The sequence below is a fragment of the Lynx canadensis genome, chromosome B2, assembly GCF_007474595.2.
Source record: "Lynx canadensis isolate LIC74 chromosome B2, mLynCan4.pri.v2, whole genome shotgun sequence".
In the NCBI taxonomy this organism is placed as follows: domain Eukaryota; kingdom Metazoa; phylum Chordata; class Mammalia; order Carnivora; family Felidae; genus Lynx; species Lynx canadensis.
The window spans coordinates 29428383-29450152 of NC_044307.1; the positions used below are offsets into that span (position 1 = coordinate 29428383).

Sequence of the window (21770 nt, forward strand, 5' to 3'; positions counted from 1 at the left end):
AAAATAAATAAACATTAAAAAAAAAAAAAAAAAAGGTTGTGCAACCCGTGTATGAACACATCCAGTTCAGAGACTGTGCTACCCTCCATTTCTGTCATCTGTCACCTGGAACATCCCCATACAGATTATAATAAGGCCCAATGGTCTCCACCTCCTGGTCCACATGGCCTTGTGGAATCTCCTCCCAATTTGTGTGGGCAAGACCTGGAATCATCTTCTAACCAATAAGATGTGGCAGTGGTGATGCTGGATCTGAAAATTGGATCATGACTTCCAGCTTGCCAGCTGACTCTCTACTGTCTTCTCAACTTGCAAACTTTGCTGAGGCAAGCAGCTATGTTGGAAAGACAGAAACTGAGGTCAGCATCCCGCCTACATCCAGCAAGACACTGAGGCCCCCAGCCCACCAGCCCACAAGGAATAACTCCGTTCTCCCCCTAAGGTAGCTCTTCCCTTTCTTGAAGACAGACATCCTTTCTCTTTACAACATGAACGTCAAGTTCTTTCCTCTCACTCCATTGAGGAGGCCCCAGGAGGGAGCAGTAGGCAGGGTGGGAGGAAGTGCCATGAGCAGGGGTGAGGCTAGACTTTGCCTCACCTCTCACCTTGGAGAGCAGGTATTACCAGAGAGTCACTTAGAAACAGAGAAGTTAAGGGCAGCAGGGATTGGAAGGACATGAGTGATCATGCCAGTGTCTCTCAGAGGGCTGTACTTTCAAACAGGGCTGTACTTTCGATCTGTGAATAAAACAGTGATGGAGAAACTCTGCCCTCCCATGGCTGGTCTTCCCCCCTCAGCATTGTGGACAGCACACCTCACAGCTCAGATGCAGACACCACTGATTGCCTACAGCCTAGATGTAACCCTCCATTCCTGCCACCTCCAGCAAACACACTCCATCAGCTAATGTAGAACCAACTCTCCTGTCACTTCAAACCCCATGGACTTATCAGTAGGTACAGTGAAAAACACATACTCCCGATAAGACTCAGTGCTAGAGAAGAAGCTAGCAGAACCACAGAATGAGGCTGGTAAGGTGACCCTTAATGAGGCGGATGAACAGTGTGCAGAAGCCAAAAACAAAAAACAAAAAAACAAAAACAGCACTTGGGCTCAGCAGCCTGACCATTTTGTAGAATCATGGCTCAGCCAACTGAGTCACTCAACCTCTGAGTGCCCTCGCTTTCCTTGCCTATAAAATGGGGTTGATAACTTTCCCCATCTTATAGGGCTATTAGGAGGTTTTAAATTATTCAATTCATGACATCCCTTAAAACAGTGTGTGACACTTTTATTAAGTACAACCCAGGAAGTAAGAGTCCCACCAATTTAGCTCCTGTTTTCTTCTTCCTACTATGACAAGTACCAGTTCTCCCCATCACTCATCACCCTGAGCCCCTCTCATGTGCTGCAGATGGAAAGCTGTTCTGCCACTTCTAACCCATAGGGTGGGGGTAAGGCAACCATGAAATGGCCAGGGTGGACACAAGAGTGTGAAGAATTCTCAGAGTGTGGGGGATAAGCTTAGGACTCCCCCGGGCCTACACCAATGGGTTAACAAAGCACAAAGAAACACAAAGTCATAAAATGCTCACACCCAAGTTTGGGTAACCAGATTGGCACTCCAAGAATAGGGAGGCACAAAGGTGCCAAGAATAGGGAGGTGCAAAGGCACCCCAAAATAGGGAGGGGGTGCTGAACCCCCCAAAATAGAGGCAAGGCCTGAAATAGAATCAGCACAAAGGTGCCCAATACATAGGAATAACAAGATTAGATATTCAGGGTGAAAGCACCCCAAGTTTAGTACTATAGCAGAAAGCTGCTTTCATAGGAAAATAGGGCCAGGGCAGGTAAATTGGTGAACTGGACTTCGGACCACAGAGCTGCAGGCAAAGCAGCCCAGAGCAGAGATGGTTAACAAAAGAATAGGAGTCTTGTCAACCCTGAGGTTATTCCCCCTGTCTGTCTCATCCCCTAGGCTGGCAAAGATAAATAGGAACGGCACCTCCTGTCTGCTCTTAACAACCATCTACCCATCTGCCCGGCGCCTGGAATTTGTTTTATATTGACCCAAACCCCAAACACTGTATATCTTCAAAATCCCCTTTCCCTCCCTCACATCCACAAGTTAATGTTCCTAGTTTATTTTGTCTCTTTGTGCATGCCCATCACGTTTGCAAGCCTTCTGATCTGAATAAATACGGGGCAAGGACCCTTATTCGGGGCTCTTGTCTTTTTCCTGGACATTAGCCATCTCTCTTTTTAATTCTGTGTCTGCTCTTAAAGAGAACTTTAGACTTAGAGTCTACGACATCAGAGCAATGCTCAAACACACACAGGTACACATATACATACAAACACACGTACATGCTTGTATATGCTCACACACATCTATACAAACCTCCACACACAAATACCCATACACATTTCAATGGGATTGTGAACCCACCCAAACAGACACACACACACACACATAACACCCTCCCTTCACATTTGCCAATTCAATTAGGGCCAGGTTCACTCCCACTTCATCTTTTTAAAATATTTAGGATCTTGAGTGAGAAGGACATGGGAATTTTCATCCCACCAGAAAGAGACCTACTTCCCAGGAACTCAGGTACTTTCTGGATCTCATCCATGTCTGCTCTGGAACCCTCCTAAATGAAGGAGCAGGAGATATGAAGTTAGATCGAGATCCTGGAATGCAGAGGCAACCACATGCATTACCCACCTGGTTTTGGGGCTTTGGGGGTCCAGCAGTCTCCAGCCTCCCACCTTCTTCTAGCTGCCCTCCCACCAGCCATGAGCCCCCCCTCCCCCCCCCCCCACACCAGGTTTTGCTGCACAGAAGGATGTCTCCATATTTCCTTCAGAATTAATAGGAACAGGAGTTTCCAATGTATCCTGGGGTTAGAGAGTTCTAGATCGGAATGAAGAAACCTAGACTTCTTCCCCAAAGAGTTCTTGTTGTTCTAGAGCACGCCTCTAGCAACTATACTTCCAACAATCTAAACTGCTGTTCAAACAATCCCAACGACAAGAGCACCAAGGAGAACCCAGTCAGCAGATGCTGCTTAATGAGCATAGTGGGCTGGGAAAATGGATCTGAGGAGGAAAGGAAAAGTGAGGGGTGTCTCTGTGCCCTGCCTCTGCTGAAAGCCTCTAGAAGGGCTCCTGTTACCCTGATATGTGGCTCCACTCCTAATCTCCTTCCTCACCCTATCTCATGGTGATGGGCTCAGGCAGCCCCTCATGCTGCACATGGCATGTGTATCTCTGCTTATCTCAAGAAAGCAACACAATGGCCACCACTTCTGGATGGTTCCATCCCCTTCGGCCTGGTCTCCACAAGCTCTCTGTCTTGGGTCTGGTGCTCCCCGGCACACTTCCAGGTCAGGGTGATATTTGCAGGGCAGAAGCCCAGGGCACAGAGCACCTCAGGGTGATGTTGCAGTTTGGGGGAGGGGGTGGATCACATGTATTCTGGGAGGGTAGAGAAGACAAAACAGGGAGGGCTAAGGCAAGGGCTTCTTAAAAAGCATGTACTCCAAAGACCAAGATGCCATAACTCCTCATGGTTTGGCTTCCTACCAGGGTCAGACAGGGAGTGTTCCCTATCTGGGGGTAGAAGGAGCCAACACTGGTGAGACCAGGGCCCACAACAAGGGGGTGGGAACCCATTCTGACATTTTCCCCCAAAGTAAGAGCCTTTTTCAAAGACTCTCTACCCTCTAATGAAGCCTATAACTAAATATTTCTAGATAAATATTTATAGGTACTACTCCACAAACCCAGAGCCCTGTGGTCTCCTGAGAATACTTTCACCCAGGGTGGGCCTAAGAAGAGTGTGTGACACGGCACTGCCCAGGGGACTCAGGGTGGGGTGGCTGTCCTCAGCGCATGGGCCCCATTCTTCCCAGACTGTATATCTTATGTCCCTGTATTTGATTACTTCTCAGGCGCACCCCCCCCCCCCGCACTGGTCTGGAGACATTCTAAAATGTTTGTTCATTCTGCGTCAACGATATTAGATGCAAATCATGTTCAAAAGCTGTATGAAAGTTTAAAGTGCTAAGCACATTCTGTCAGTGCTCAAAATTCAACGAAAATCATTAGCAATACTAAAAAAAGGTTTGGGGGCACCTGGGTGGCTCAGTCGGTTAAGCATCCGACTTTGGCTCAGGTTATGATCTCATGGTTTGTGGGTTCAAACCCCACGTCAGGCTCTGTGCTGACAGCTCAGAGCCTGGAGCCTGCTTCAGATTCTGTGTCTCCTTCTGCCTCTGTCCTTCCCCCACTCACACTCTGTGTCTCTCTCCCTCTCAAAAAATAAACATTATAAATAAACAAACAAGTAAATAAATAAATACATGTTTGAAGAATGCTATAAATTAGCTTCACACAGTAAAGTCTTTGAAATAGTAAAATTCCTATAATAATATTTACAGTGTTGATAAAAGGAACAAACATTCAAAAAGAACAATCAGATGTTAGTATTATCTGGGTGCCTGGGTGACTCAATCAGGCGTCCAGCTCTTGATTTTGGTATAGGTCACGATCTCACAGTCCTGAAATCAACCAAGTCCCACATCAGGCTCTGCGTTGGGCATGGAGCCTACTGAAGATTCTCCCTCTCCGGGGAGCCTGAGTGGCTCACTTGGTTGAGCATCCAACTCTTGATTTCAGCTCAGGTTATGATCTCACAGTTCATGGGATAGAGCCGCACATCAGGCTCCATGCGATCAGCATGGAGCCTGCTTGGGATCCTCTCTCTCCCTCTCATTTGGTCCCTAACCCCACTCAAAAAGGAATAAACTTAAAAAAATTCTTTCTCCCTTATCTTCTGCCCCTCCCCAAACTGCGTGCACACGCATGCATTCTCTCTCAAGAAAAAAAGATAGTTATTATCTACTGTGCAATTAAGCAAAGCATTTTACATGGAAACAAAGGCTTTAACACGATTGTAAGTAGTGTATATCACTGCAGTCTCTATTAATGGTTCTGACAGTTGCAAACCATATATCTACCATAGTAAGAGAAATATTTGGAAAACTTAGATATCTAAGCAATAAATCATTATCAATGAGAGGAGTTAAGATGGCAGAGTAGGGAGACCATAAGTTTGCCTCATCTCTCAAACACAGCTAGATAAATACCAAATGATTCTGAACACCCAAGAAGTCGATAAGGATTAAGATAGCAAAAATGCACAATTAGAAATTTCTGCCACATCATGGAAGATAGGAGCTACAGAAATTTTATTTAGGGGAGAAAAAAGCTGCAGGTACTGGGATAAAGGGAGCCCTGATCATGAAGACAGGAGAGAGAGAGAGAGACAGAGAGAGAGAAAGTGCGAGCATGTAATTGCATAAGAAAAACTCTTCCCCAAAACCAGTAAATGGGGAAATGAGACGGGCGGACAGCCACAAGTTTTTATAAACAGCTGAATGCCGTCTGAAGTTTTGGAGATCCATGCCATCACCAAGATCATGCCTGGCAGGCTTGGTGGTGCTCCCATACTCCCATGGGGAAGGAGAGGGGAGACCTGGGAGCAGACAGCGTGTTCTGAAGGTCCCCTGGGTTGCACGGGGAAGCAGTTCCCCTGTGTGGAGTGCATTTGGGAGAGGCATTTCCAGAGGCAAAAGACCTAGCAGGCACCAATGAGCTGCCCCATTCATTAACATAGGAACAGGAATGCTGGCTGAGAGCAACAAGCCTTGGTGCTGACTTTCTGCTGTGCTTTACCATAAATTCTGAGCTGCTGCATGGTAACATAACCGATTTCTGGGAGAAGCCAGTGCCAGCCATAGCTCAGCAAGGCACTCCCCCACAGAATTAGTGTGGGTCCATGCTGCACAGATTTCTAAAATATGGAGTGAAACCCTGCTGTGAATCTGAGCTAAAAGACAGGAGTGGGGTGAAACACAGGAGTGGTGTGCAGTCTTGCAGGCAGACAGCTCTGACCAATGCAGGGTGAAGGCAGGGATTTGGCAGAAGCTGGGGAAATAAGAGAGGTGATTGTTTGCTCTTCTGTGAGGGCTTTCTGAAGAGTGGTGGGCACCAGCTTTCTGCTTCTGGGTCATGAGAACAGGGCAAGGACATTTTCACCCAGCCCAACAGCACTGACCTACTTCAATGAGCAAAAGACCACCACCAAGTGGACACTGAGGCCACCTACCTGCACCCTACAGGGGCCATCTCCACTAGACCAAGACTGCCTGAGAATCAGCATAGCAGGCCCACAACCAGACGACCAGCACAAACCATTCCCACACACCAAACAGATCATAGAGTGCTGCAAAGCTTCAGCTCTAGGGGAAATAGATCTAGCTTCTCTTCTTTTTTTGTTTTGTTTGTTTTGTCCCTTGGGAATCAGAAAAGGCATTTTTTAAATATTTTAAAATTGTGGGTTTTTTTAGACTTGGCTTTTTTTTAACAAACAGACTAAAACACACCTAGAATCTAGGTTCCTTTTTTTTTTTTTTTTTTTTTTTTTTTTTTTTTTTTTTTTTTTTACCTTGACAATATGACAAGATGGAGGAATTCACTCCAATGTCAACGAAGTGGGTACAGAGGGAACATACCTCAATATAATAAATGCCATATGTGACAAACCCACATCTAACATACTGAATGGTGAAAAACTGAGAGCTTTTCACCTAAGATCAGGAACAAGGCACCTTTATTCAACAACTACTGGAAGACCTAGCCACAGCATTTAGACAAGAAAAAGAAATAAGAGGTATACAAATTGGTAAGGAAGTAAAACTGTCACTATTTGCAGATGACATGATACCATATATAGAAAAACCTAACTATCAGAGTACATGAGTTCAGTAAAGTTGTAGGATATAAAATCAACATACAGAAAATGTTACATTTCCACACAATAATAATGAAGTAGCACAGGGCAGAGTAGAATGGGGACCCTGAGCTTGTCTCATCTCTGAAACACAGCTAGATCAACATCAAACCATTTTGAACATCTAGGAAATTGACCTGAGGACTAATGCAACAATCTGCATAATTTGAGCAAGAGAACTTGGCAGGCACATGGTGTGGAGAGGTGAACTGGGAAAAAAGCTGTGGTGCTCCAGAGGGTAGGGAGCTGTTTTCAGAGAGAGGACAGAGAAAGAGAAAAGAGTACAGAGTGCAGTACATCAGGATCGCACAATAAAAATACTGCCCCTGAAAGAAGCTGGAGAGAAAGAGAGTGAAAACACTAACAGGGGACTGGACAAGAAACCTGTTCCTCAAAATCATTGATGGGGAGAAAGGAGAGAGTTTCAACACCTCCAGCTTCTATAAACAGTGGAGCACAGAGTCTGAAGTTTCAGAACTCAGTGCCTGGTGGTACTCCAGCAAGGAAGCAGAGCGAAATCCCTGGGAGCAGGCAGTGAGGTCTGAGAATTCCCTGTGCCATACAGGGAGAAGAGGTTCCCCTGGTTGAGTGCATTTGGTAAAAGCAATACGGCCTCCCAGCAGGCAAAAGTCCAAACAGACCTCGGAGGGCTGCCATATTACCGGATATTGGGACAAAGATGCCAGCTAAGTGCAGCAAAACCTGTTGTGTGCCATCTGTGGGTTGTGATTTACTATGAACTGTCAGCCTCTGTTGCTACAGGATCATGAGAACATTTTCTGGGACGAGTTGGTACCTGGCCATTGCTCAGTCAGACCTTCCCCCAGAGAATCAGTGTAGGTCCCAGCCAAATGTGGTGGTGGTGGTGGGGGGGGTTCATCTCTGAAGTGCGTAGTTTTGAAACACAGGCCCATTTGAGATAAAACTCAGGAGGGAGGCACCGCCTGGCAGGCAGACAGCTTAGGCAATTACAGGGTAAAGACAAGGAGCAGATGGAAACCTGAGAGAAAGAAGGGGTGCTTGATTGTGCATCTGTGAAAGCTCGAAATTCCTGAACTGGTGACTAGAGAGCAGGGCAAAGACATTTTCACCTCTAGCACACCCATACTAATTGACCCCAGGGAGCTAAGCAGCACCAAGTGGAAAACAGAACTGTTAAACCAAACCCCACCCATCTGTGCCATCCAGGCACATTCCTTAGGAGACCAACACAAATACAGACTTTTGTGTACTACAAAATTTCAGTTCTAGGGAAACTGGAGCTAGCTTCATTTGGGTTTCATTTTGTTTGCTTGTTCATTGGTTAGATTTCATTGCTTCTGTTTTTATGTTAATTTTTTCTTTCTCTTCTTTTTCGTTCTTGGTTACAGAGAAGCAAATTTTATATTTATTTTATTTTGTCCTATTTTATTATTTAAAAATTTTTTAATTTTTAAATTTTTTAAAACTTTTTTCTTTTCTTCTTTTCCTCTTTTCTATCAAGCTTCTCTCAACAAGCAGACTGAAACACGTCTAGAATCTAGATTCTTTTACTTGATTTGGCTTTGTTTTAATATTTTAATTTCAACTCTTTATTAATTTTTTTCTTCCTCCAAAATGAAAAGGAGGAATTCACCCTACAAGAAAGAACATGGAGAAATGACAGCCAGGGATTTAATCAATACAAATAGAAGTATGATGTCTAAACTAAAATTTAGAACCATGATTAAATAATACTAGCTGGGAGGTACCTGAGTGACTCGGTGGTTAAGCATCTGACTTCAACTCAGGTCATGATCTCATCACAGTAGGTGGGTTCAAAACCCGCATCAGGCTCTGTGCTGACAGTGCGAAGACGAGTCTGCTTCAAGTTCTGTGTCTCCCTCTCACAACCCGTCCCCCACTCAGGCTCTGTCTCTCTCTCTCTCAGAAATTTAAAAAAAAAAAAAAAATTAAAAGGCAGGGGGTGGGGTGAAGATGGCAGAACAGCATGTAAGGTTTTTTTTGCATCTCTCAATCCTGAAATGCAGCCATATCAACACTAAACCATCTTGCACCCTTAGAAAACTGTTTTGAGGATTAGCACAACAATCTGCACAACCTAAACCACAGAACTTGGCAGAAACTTGGTGTGAAGAGGTGAACTGGGGGGAGAGAGAAGCCGGGGACGGCAAGGAGCTTTTTTGCTTGTGGAGAGAGAACAGAGACAGGGGGAATACGGGAAAGCATCCCCCTGCCTCCCCCTGCAAAGCAGCTGGAGAGAAAAGAAAGAGCACACAAGGGATTGGACAAAAAAGGGAGAAAGGAGAAAGGAGAGGGTTTAAATTCCATTAAGACTCTATAAACAGGGGCAGTGCAGAGTCTGAAACTCTGCAGCTCAATACCTAGCAGTGCTCTGGTGGAAAGGGCAAATCCCCAGGAGCAGACAGCAAGGTCCAAGGGGTCCTCAGGCCACACGGGGAGAGGCAGTTCCCCTGCTGGGAGGATATTTGGTAGAGGCTGTGGAGGTCCCAGCCAAAGGTCCCAGCAGACCCTGGAGAACAACCATATTCACTGGTGCTGAAACAAGGACATTAAGGGAGAAGCCTGGTGCCAGATGTGTGTGGGATTTACCATAATTCCTGAAATGCTGCTGCTACACGATCATGTGAACTTTTTCTGGGGCGGGGCACCCAACTGTGGTCTCTGAGCATCAGCAGCAGCATGGTCCTGTGAACGTTCCTGGGGGAAGGTGGGCACCTGGCCATTACTCAGTGAGACCCTCCCCCTTTGATCCATTCTGAGCCACAAAGTGAGGGGTTGGGAAACACAGCTGCATCTAGGATAAAACTCAGGAGGGAGGTGCTACCTGGCAGCGGGATGGCTTGGTCACGGATAGTGTAAAAGTGGGGAGTGGACAGAAACCAGAGACAAAGAGGGGTGCTAGACTGTCAGTCGGGAGAGCACAGATTTCTGATAGGAGAGACTGGGTAGCTGGGTGACACCATTTTCACCCCTCCTGCACATGCGCATACATGCCTACAGCCTCTACAACAATCCACCCCAGTAAGCTAAGCAGCACCATCTAGAGGAGAATGGAGCCATTACACTCAACCCTGCCCAACTGGGCCAACCTCACTCTTCAGAAACACCGCAAGTCTCTCCGCCTGCTTAGTTTAAGGACTATAAAGTACTTCATAGTTTGACTTCTAGGGGAAACTGATGTAATTTCAATCATATTTCAGTCTGTTTGCTGGTCCATCTATTCAATTTTTTCTTTTTCTTATTCTTGAATACAGAAGGAGAAAAAATTTACTTTCATTTTCCATTTTTATTAAAAAGATTTTTAATTTTTTACTATTTTATTACTTTTTTGTGAATTTCTTAAATACGATTTTACTTCCATAATTTCATTTTATTCTATGTGGGTGTATTCATTTTTTCAAATTTTCAAATGTTTTCTTTCTTTTTTTTCTTATTTTTCCTTTTTTCTCTAGCCTATCAAGCTACTTTCAACAACCAGACCAAAAGACACCTAAGATCTAGCAGCCTTTGATTTTTTGTGTTGTTTTAAATTTTTTAATTTTTTAAAAAAATTTTTTTTAACATTTATTTTTTGAGACAGAGAGAGACAGAGCGTGAACAGGGGAAGGTCAGAGAAAGAGGGAGACACAGAATCTGAAACAGGCTCCAGGCTCTGAGCTGTCAGCACAGAGCCCGACACAGGGCTCGAACCCACGGACCGGGAGATCATGACCTGAGCCGAAGTCGGACGCTTAACCGACTGAGCCACCCAGGCGCCCCTAAATTTTTTAATTTTAACATTTTACCTTATTAATTCCTTTTCTTCCTTCAAAATGACAAAACAAAGGAATTAAGCCCAAAAGAAAGAACAGGAAGAAATGACAGCCAGGGACTTAACACAGATACAAGCAAGATGTCTAAACCAGAATTTAGAACCACAATATTATGAATAGTAGCTGGGGTAAAAAATAGATTAGAATCCCTTTCTGTGGAGACAAAAAAAAAAGTAAAAGCTATTCAGGATAAAATAAAAAATGCTATAACTGAGCTGCAATCTCGAACAGATGCCATGGTGGCAAGGATGGATGAAGCAGAACACAGAATCAGTGATATAGAGGACAAACTTATGGAGAACATTGAAGCACCAAAAAAAAAGGGAAACTAAGGCAAAAGAGCATGATTTAAGAATTAGAGAAATCAGTGACTCATTAAAAAGGAACAACATCAGAATCATAGGGGTCCCAGAAGAGGAAGAGAGAAAAAAAGGGGTAGAAGGTTCATGTGAGCAAATCACAGTGGAAAACTTTCCTAATCTGGGGAAAGACACAGACATCAAAACCCAGGAAGCACAGAGGATTCCCCTAAGATTCAACAAAAAATGACCACCAACAAGGCATATCATAGTCAAATTCACAAAATACTCAGGCAAGGAAAGAATCATGAAAGCAGCAAGGAAAAAAAAAGTCCTTAACCTACAAGGGAAGACACATCAGGCTTGCAGCAGACCTATCCACAACAAACTTGGCAGGCCAGAAAGGAGTGGCAGGATATATTCAATGTGCTGAATCAGAAAAATATGCAGCCAAGAATTCTTTATCCAGCAAGGCTGTCATTCAAAACAGAAGGAGAGATTAAAAGTTTCTCAGACAAACAAAAATTAAAGAAGTTCATGACCACTAAACCAGCCCTACAAGAAATTTTAAGGGGGACTCTCTGAAGGGAGAAAAGACGAAAAAAAAACCCACAAAAAACAAAAGACCAAAAGCAACAAAGACTAGAAAAGACCAGAGAACACCACCAGAAACTCCAATTCTACAGGCAACATAATGTCAATAAATTCATATATTTCAGTACTCACTCTAAACGTCAATGGACTAAATGATCCAATCAAAAGAGATAAGGTAACAGAATGGATAAGAAAACAAATTCCATCTATATATTGTTTACAAGAGACCCACTTTAGACCTAAAGGCACCTTCAGATTGAAAGTAAGGGGATGGAGAACCATCTATCATGCTAACGGTTGCCAAAAGAAAGCTGGAATAGCCATACTTATATCAACAATCTAGGTTTTAAAATAAAGACTGTAATAAGAGATGAAGGGCATTATATCATAATTAAGAGGTCTAGCACCAAGAAGATATAACAAGTGTAAACATTTATGCTCCAAACGTGGAAGAACCCAAATATGTGTATGGTTTTATATGGTTACTTCAAAGAACAAATCAAAGCACACCTGGTTGACAGTCCAAACAATCCACCACTACAGGCAGTGGGATAGAGCAGCCAAATATGCAACAACCATGCATGCAACATGCTCCAAAAATACTTCCTGAAGTGGCCCCTTATTAACATAGTAGCACTCGCAGGTGTAGGACACATAGCAAGCTAGAAAAACACACAAAGGAAAGAAACCTAGCCAAAAAGATGAAACAGAAGAATTCCCCCCCAAAAGAATATTCAGGAAGAAACCACAGCCAGAGATTTGCACAAAACAGATATAAACAAATTATCTGAACAAGAATTTAGAATTATAGTCATAGACTAAAAGCTGGGCTCAAAAAGAGCGTAGAAGACAGCAGAGAATCTACTGCTGTAGAGATCAAAGACCTAAGAAATAGTCACAATGAATTATGGAATGCTATAAATGAGACGCAAAATAAACTAGATACAGTGACAATGAGGATGGAAGAGGCAGAGGACAGAATAGGTGAAATCGAAGATAAAATTATGGAAAATGATGAAGCTGAAAAAAGAGGGAAAGGAAATTACTAGACCATGAGGGGACAATTAGAGAGCTAAGTGATTCAGTGAAACAAAACAATATCCTATCACAGGAGTTCCAGAAGAAGAGAGAAAGAAAGGGGCAGAAGGTTTATTTGAACAAATTATAGATGAGAACTTCCTAATCTGGGGGGTGGGGGAGGCAGAAAACAGGCATACAAGCCCAAGAGGCACAGAGAACGAACTCCCTTCAAAATCAACAAAAACAGGTCAACACCACGACATATAGTAAAACTGGCAAAATACAAAGATAAAGGGAGAATTCTGAAAGCAGCTAGGAACAAACGGGCCTTAACCTACAAGGGTAGACACATAAGGGGAGTAGCAGACCTGTCCACTGAAAATTGGCAGGCCAGAAGGGAGTGGCAGGAAATCTTCAGTGTGCTGAATAGGAAAAATATGCAGCCAAGAATCCTCTATCCAGCAAGGCTGACATTCAGAATAGGAGAGATAAAGGCTTTTCCAGATAAACAAAAACTAAAGGAGTTTATGACCACTAAACCAGCCCTGCAGAAGATCCTAAGGGGACTCTAAGTGGAAAGCCACAAAGACTACAAAGGACAAGAGACATCACCATGAACACAAAACCTACAGATAACACAATGACACTGAATCCATATCTTTCAATAAACACTGAATGTAAACAGACTAAATGCTGCAATCAAAAGACACAGGATATAAGAATGGATAAAAAAACAAGATCCATCTATATGCTGCCTACAAGAGACTCATTTTAGACCTGAGGAAACCTGCAGATTGAAAGTGAGGGGATGGAGAACCATCATCATGCTACTGGATGTCAAAAGAAAGCCAGAGTAGCCATACTTGTATCAGACAAACTGGATTTTAAAACAGACACTAACAAGAGATAAAGGGCATTATGTCATAATTAAGGGGTCTATCCATCAAGAACAGCTAACAGTTGTAAATGTTTATGCCCCCAACATGAGAGCAGCTAAATATGCAAGTCAATTATTCACAAACATAAGCAAACTTATTGATAATAATACTGCAATTGTAGGTGACTTTAATGTTCTGCTTACAACAATAAACAGATCATCTAGGCAAAAAATCAATAAGGAAACAACAGCTCTGACTGACACATTGGACCAGGTGGACTTAACAGATATATTCAGAACTTTTAATCTTAAAGCAGCAGCATACACATTCTTCTCAAGTGCACATGGAACATTCTCCAAAATAGACCACATGCTGGGTCACAAAACAGCCCTCAACAAATATAAAAGGACTGAGATTATACCATGCATATTTTCAGATCACAACACTATAAAGCTTGAAATCAACCACAAGAAAAAAACTGGAAAGCCCCCAAATACATGGAGGTGAAAGAACATCCTACTAAAGAATGAATGGGGGGGCGCCTGGGTGGCGCAGTTGGTTAAGCGTCCGACTTCAGCCAGGTCACGATCTCGCGGTCCGTGAGTTCGAGCCCCGCGTCGGGCTCTGGGCTGATGGCTCAGAGTCTGGAGCCTGTTTCTGATTCTGTGTCTCCCTCTCTCTCTGCCTCTCCCCCGTTCATGCTCTGTCTCTCTCTGTCCCAAAAATAAATAAACGTTGAAAAAAAAAATTAAAAAAAAAAATAAATAAAAAAATAAAGAATGAATGGGCCAATCAGGAAATTAAAGAAGAAATTTTAAAATATATGGAAACAAATGAACATGAAAACATGACAGCCCAAACCCTCTGGGATGCAGCAAAGGCAGTCCTAAGAGGAAAATACACTGCACTTCAGGCCTAACTCAAGAAGCAAGAAAGGCCCCAAATACACAACCTGACCTTAGATCTAAAAGAGCTAGAAAAGGAGCAGCAAATAAAGCCCAAAGCCAGCAGAAGAAAGGAAATAATAAAGATTAGAGCAGAAATAAACAATATAGAATCCAAAAAACCAGTAGAACAGATCAATGAGTCTAAGAGCTGGTGTTTAAAAAAATAAACAAAATTAATAAAACCCTAGTCAAACTTCTCAAAAGGAAGAGAGGACCCAAATAGATAAAATCACAAATGACAGAGGAAAGAGTACAACGAACAGAAACACAAACAATTATTAGAGATTACTATGAAAAATTATATGCCAACAAACTGGACAATCTGGAAGAAATGAGCAAATTCCTAGACACCCCCACACCACCAAAACTCAAACAGAAAGAAATAGAAAATCTGAACAGACCCAAACCAGTGAAGAAATTGAATTCGTTATCAAAAATCTCCCAACAAATAAGAGTCCTGGGTCAGATGGCTTCCCAGGGGAATTCTGGAGACATTTAAAGCAGAGTTAATTCCTACTCTGCTCAAACTGTTCCAAAAAATAGAAATGGACTCATTCTATGAAGCCAGCATTACTTTGATTCCCAAACCAGACCAAGACCCCACTAAAAAGGAGAATTACAGGCCAATATCCCTGACGAACCTGGAGGCAAAAATTCTCAACAAGATACTAGCAGATCGAATTCAACAGTACATTAAAAGAATTATTCACCATGATCATGTGAGATTCATTCCTGGGCTGCAGAGCTGGTTCAATATTGGCAAATCAATCAACATGATACATCACATTAATAGAAAAAAGGATAAGAACCATATGATCCTGTCAATAGATGCAGAAAAAGCATTTGACAAAATACAGCATCCTTTATTAATAAAAAGCCTCAAGAAAATTGGGATAGAAGAAACATAACTTCACATCACAAAAGCCATACATAAAAGTTTCACAGCTAATATCATCCTTAATGGGATAAAACTGAGAGCTTTCCCCCTGAGATGAGGAACACAACAGGGATGTTCACTCTCACCATTGTTTTTTATCATAGTGTTGGAAGTCCTAGCCGCAGCAGTCAGATATCAAAAAGAAATAAAAGGCATCCGAATTGGCAAAGAAGAAGTCAAACTTTCACTCTTCGCAGATGACGCAATACTCTACGTGGAAAACCCAAAAGACTCCACCAAAACACTGCTAGAGCTGATACACGAATTCAGCAAAGTCGCACGATATAAAATCAATGTATAGAAATCAACTGCATTTCTATACACCAATAATGAAACAATAGAAAGAGATATCAGGGAATTGATCCCATTTACTATTGCACCAAAATCGTAAAATACCAAGATCTGTTCGCTGAAAACTATAGAAAGCTTAGTAAAGAAACAAAGACACGCCTTTCGGCCGGAACCACCATCTTCCAGTAATTTGCCAAAATGACCAACACAAAGGGAAAAAGGAGAGGTACTCGCTATATGTTCTCTAGGCCTTTTAGAAAACATGGAGTTGTTCCTTTGGCAACATACATGCGAATCTACAAGAAAGGTGATATTGTGGACATCAAGGGAATGGGCACTGTTCAAAAAGGAATGCCCCACAAATGTTACCACGGCAAAACTGGAAGAGTCTACAATGTTACCCAGCATGCTGTTGGCATTGTTGTAAACAAACAAGTTAAGGGCAAGATTCTTGCTAAGAGAATTAATGTACGTATCGAGCACATTAAGCACTCAAAGAGCCGAGACAGCTTCCTGAAGCGTGTGAAGGAAAATGATCAGAAAAAGAAGGAAGCCAAGGAGAAAGGTACTTGGGTTCAACTGAAGCGCCAGCCTGCCCCACCCAGAGAAGCACACTTTGTGAGAACCAATGGAAAGGAGCCTGAGCTGTTGGAACCCATTCCCTATGAATTCATGGCGTGATAAATGTAAAAAAAATAAAAGATGTCAAGACTATAATAAAAAAAAAAAGAAACAAAGAAACAAAGACACGAAGAAATGAAAAAATATTCCATGATCATGGATCAGAAGAACAAATATTGTCAAAATGTCTCTACTACCCAAAGCAAACTACACATTCGATACAATCTCAATCAAAATAGCACCACATTCTTCACAGAGCTAGAACAAACAATCCTAAAATTTGTATGGAACCAAAAAAGACCCTGAATAGCCAAAGTAATGTTGAACAAGAAAACCAAAGCTGGAGGCATCACAATCTTGGACTTCAAGCTGTTATTACAAAGCTGTAATCATCAAGACAGTATGGTACTGGCACAAAAAACAGACACACAGATGAATGGAATAGAATGGAGAACCCAGAAATGGACGCACAAATGTATGGCCAACTAATCTTTGACAAAGCAGTAAAGAATATCCAATGGAAAAAAGACAGTCTCCTTAGTAAATGGTGCTGGGAGAACTGGACAGTGACGTGCAGAAGAATGAACTGGACCACTTTCTTACACCATACACAAAAACAAATTCAAAATGGATTAAAGAATGTGAACTAGGAAACCATCAAAATCCTATGGGAGAAAATATGCAGCAACCTCTTAGACCTCGACCACAGCAAATTCTTACTTGAAATGACTCCAAGGGACTATAGATGCTGGAGAGGATGTGGAGAAACGGGAACCCTCTTGCACTGTTGGTGGGAATGCAAATTGGTGCAGCCACTCTGGAAAGCAGTGTGGAGGTTCCTCACAAAATTAAAAATAGACCTACCCTATGACCCAGCAATAGCACTGCTAGGAATTTACCCAAGGGATACAGGAGTACTGATGCATAGGGGCACTTGTACCCCAATGTTCATAGCAGCACTGTCAACAATAGCCAAATTATGGAAAGAGCCTAAATGTCCATCAACTGATGAATGGATAAAGAAATTGTGGTTTATATATACAATGGAATACTACGTGGCAATGAGAAAAAATGAAATATGGCCTTTTGTAGCAACGTGGATGGAACTGGAGAGTGTGATGCTAAGTGAAATAAGCCATACAGAGAAAGACAGATACCATATGGTTTCACTCTTATGTGGATCCTGAGAAACTTAACAGGAACCCATGGGGGAGGGGAAGGAAAAAAAAAAAAAAAAAAGAGGTTAGAGTGGGAGACAGCCAAAGCATAAGAGACTGTTAAAAACTGAGAACAAACTGAGGGTTGATGGGGGGTGGGAGGGAGGGGCGGGTGGGTGATGGGTATTGAGGAGGGCACCTTTTGGGATGAGCACTGGGTGTTGTATGGAAACCAATTTGTCAATAAATTTCATATATATAAAAAAAAAAAAAGAAATGTCTCCAAGGGAAGGGAAATAAAAGCAAAAATGAACTATTGGGACCTCATCAAGATAAAAAGCTTCCACACAGCAAAGAAAACAATCAATGAAACTAAACAGCCACTGACAGAATGGGAGGAGATATTTGCAAATGACATATTGGATAAAGGGTTAGTATCCAAAATCTATAAAGAACCCCATATTAGACAATTTGTAATTGTGCCCTTACAAATCAGCACTCCTGTATCCTTGGGATAAATTCTCAGTAGTGCTACTGCAGCCTTGTAGGGTAATTCTTTTAACTTTCTGAGGAACCTCCACACTGTTTTCCAGAGTGGCTGCACCAGTTTGCATTCCCACCAACAGTGCAAGAGGGTTCCCGTTTCTCCACATCCTCTCCAGCATCTATAGTCTCCTGATTTGTTCATTTTAGCCACTCTGACTGGTGTGAGGTGATATCTCAGTGTGGTTTTGATTTGTATTTCCCTGATGAGGAGTGATGTTGAGCATCTTTTCATGTGCCTGTTGGCCATCTGGATGTCTTCTTTAGAGAAGTGTCTATTCATGTTTTCTGCCCATTTCTTCACTGGATAATTTGTTTTTTGGGTGTGGAGTTTGGTGAGTTCTTTATAGATTTTGGATACTAGCCCTTGGAACTGGAGAGTGTTTGCTAAGTGAAATAAGTCACACAGAGAAAGACAGATACCATATGTTTTCACTCTTATGTGGATCCTGAGAAACTTAACAGAAGACCATGGGAGAGGGGAAGGAAAAAAAAAAAGTTAGAGAGGGAGCAAGCCAAACCATAAGAGACTCTTAAAAACTGAGAATAAACTGAGGGTTGATGTGGGGGTGGGAGGGAGGAGAAAGTGGGTGATGGACATTGAGGAGGGCATCTGTTGGAATGAGCACTGGGTGTTGTATGGAAATCAATCTGACAATAAATTTCATGTTAAAAAAAATGAAAACATACATCCAAATAAATAAATAAATAAATAAATAATAAAATAAACTACTTGTTGAGGCTCTCATTCTAGACTTCTTTGGTTCTGCCTTTGCATTCAAACCTGTTTTCCAGAAATAATGCAGACACAGACAAATTGCAATTTCATCATCATGCATTTTGGATGCTGCAGTTAACTCTAAATGAAATAAAGTATATGTAAATACATGAGGTGACAAGTATCTTAGAAATTAATACCAAACTACAAATAAAACTTTCATATCATAAGTCTAACTTTAAACAATTCCTTTGAAGAAAATCGTCTTTATGACACTCTCATGTTATATACGATTTACAGATCAAAAATACTAAGGCTCAAACACCAAGGAAATACAAACAATTATTAAGAGAATATTATGAAAAACTATATACCAACAAACTGGATAACCTGGAAGAAACAGATAACCTTCTAAGAATATATGAACTACCAAAACTGAAACAGGAAGAAGTAGAAAACTTGAACAGAACAACTGCCAGCAAAGAAACTGAATTAGTAATAAAAAAATCTCCCAACAAACAAAAGTCCAGGGCCAGATGGCTTCACAGATGGATTCTACCAAACGTTTAAAGAACAGTTAATACCTCAACTATTCCAAACTATTCCAAAAATTAGGGGAAAAAAGGGAAAACTTCCAAATTCGTTCTATAAGGCCAGCATTACCCTAACACCAAAAACAAAGACTCCACTAAAAAAGAGAACTACAGGTCATTATCCCTGATAAACATGGATTCAAAAATTCTCAATTAAATACTAGCAAACCAAATCCAACAATACATTAAAAGAATCATTCACCATGATCAAGTGGGATTATTCCTAGGCTGCAAGGGTTCAATATTCTGAAATCAATCAACATGATGCACCACATTAATAAAAGAAAGGATAAGAACTACATGATCATTTCAATAGATGCAGGAAAAGCATGAGACAAAGTACAACATCCATTCATGACAAAAACCCTCAACAAAGTAGGGTTATAGGAAATATACCTCAACAGAATAGGAACTGCAGAAATGAACCCACAACTATAGGGTCAATTAATCTTCAACAAAGCTGGAAAGTCCATTGGGATAAAGTCTCTTTAACAAATGGTGCTGGGAAAACTGGACAGCAACATGCAAAAAATGAAACTGGACCGCTCTCTTTCACCATACACAAAAATAAATTCAAAATGGATTAAAGACCTAAATGTGAGACATGAAACCATTAAAATCCTAGAGGAGAACACAGGCAGTAACTTCCTTAACCTTGGCTGTAGCAACTTCTTACTAGACACATCTCCCGAGGCAAGAGAAGCAAAAGCAAAAATGAACCATTAGGACCTCATCAAGATAAAAAGCTTCTATACAGCAAAGGAAACAGTCAACAAAACTAAAAGGCAACCCACGGAATAGAAGACATTGCAAACAACATACCTGATGAAGGGTTAGTATCCAAAATATATGAAGACTTATAAAACTCAACTCAACCCCCCCCCCCAAAATGAATAATCCAATTAAAAAATGGGCAGAAGACATGGATAAACATTTTTCCAAGGGAGACATCCAGATGGCTATGAGATACATGAGAAGATGCTCAACATCACTCATCATCAGGGAAACACAAATCATAACTACAAAATGGTTAAAATCAACAACACAAGAAACAACAGGTATTGGCAAGGATGTGGAGAAATGGGAACTCTCTTGCACTGTTGGTGAGAATGCAAACTGGTGCAGTCACTCTGGAAAACAATGTGGAGTTTCCTCAAAAAGTTAAAAATATAACTATTCTACGATCCAGCAACTGCACTAGTATGTATTTACCCAAAGAACACAAAAATACTAATCGAAGTTGGGGCACCTGGGTGGCTCAGTTGGTTAAGCATCCAACTTCAGCTCAGGTCATGATCTCATGGTTCATGAGTTCGAGCCCCACATTGGACTCTCTGCGGTCAGCACAGAGCCTGCTTCAGATCCTCTGTCCCCTTCTTTCTCTGCCTCTCCCCTGCTCGTTCTCAATCTCTCAAAACAAATAAAAACCTAAAAAAAAAAAAAACCTCTACAACCCAGCAATTGCACTACTAGGTATTTATCCAAGGGTACAGGTATGCTGTTTTGAAGGGGCACATGCACCCCTATGTTTATAGCAGCATCATCAACAATAGCCAAAGTATGGAAAGAGCCCAAATGTCCAGTGATGGATGAATGGATAAAGAAGATGTGGTATATATATACAATGGAGTATTACTCAGCAATCAAAAAGAATGAAATCTTGCCATTTGCAACTACGTGGATGGAACTAGAGGGTATTATGCTAAGCAAAATTAGTCAGTCAGAGAAAGACAAATATCATATGACTTCACTCATATGAGGACTTTAAGACACAGAACAGATGAGCACAAGGGAAGGGAAGCAAAAATAATATAACAGGGAGGGGGACAAAACATAAGACTCTTAAATATGGAGAACAAACAGAGGGTTACTGGAGGGGTTATGGGAGGGGGGATGGGCTAAATGAGTAAGGGGCATTAAGGAATCTACTCCAGAAATCATTGTTGCACTCACTATATGCTAACTTGGATGTAAATTTAAAAAAAAAATAAATTAAAAAAAAAACATTTAAAAATAACTATTTAAAATTACTAAGCAAAGGGACATATGTACCCCAATGTTTATAGCAGCATTATCTACAATAGCCAAATTATGGAAAGAACCCAAATGTCCACCAACTGATGAATGGATAAAGATGTGTACACACACACACACACACACACACACACACACACACACACACTGGAATATTACTCAGCCATAAAAAAAGAATGAAATCCTGCCATCTGCAAGAACATGGATAGAGCCAGAGAGTATTATGCTAAGTGAAGTAAGTCAGTCAGAGAAAGACAGATACTGTATGATTTCACTCCTATGTGGACCTTAAGAAACAAAACAAACGGACATAGGGCAGGGGAGAGTGGGGGGAGAGACAGAGAGACAAATCAAGAAACAGACTCTTAACTATAGAGAACAAACTGATGGTTACCAGTGGGGAGGCAGTTGGGGGGAAATGGGTTAAATAGGTCATAGGGATTAAGGAGTACACTTGTAA

The 21770-nt window shown here is 41.7% G+C and overlaps 2 protein-coding genes across 2 annotated transcripts in view; one reads left to right on the plus strand and one right to left on the minus strand.

The window, feature by feature from the left end:
- Positions 1 to 21770, minus strand: part of LOC115514879 — a 27568-nt gene continuing 5798 nt past the window's right edge. The window contains exons 3-4 of the mRNA XM_030317050.1: positions 2604 to 2658; positions 1 to 334 (exon numbers count right to left, since the gene is read on the minus strand). Of these exons, the coding sequence (XP_030172910.1) occupies positions 305 to 334; positions 2604 to 2658 (85 nt within the window). The 3' untranslated portion in view covers positions 1 to 304. The remainder of the gene's footprint in view (positions 335 to 2603; positions 2659 to 21770) is intronic.
- LOC115513671 (60S ribosomal protein L21) lies at positions 15824 to 16361 on the plus strand. The gene has a single exon (XM_030314983.1). The coding sequence runs from the start codon at positions 15843 to 15845 to the stop codon at positions 16323 to 16325; it is 483 nt and encodes a 160-aa protein (XP_030170843.1). The 5' UTR covers positions 15824 to 15842; the 3' UTR covers positions 16326 to 16361.

What these genes read in the sequence shown, in the direction of transcription:
- LOC115513671 (XM_030314983.1), top strand. Translation starts at nt 15,843, where the DNA reads ATGACCAACACAAAGGGAAAAAGGAGAGGTACTCGCTATATGTTCTCT.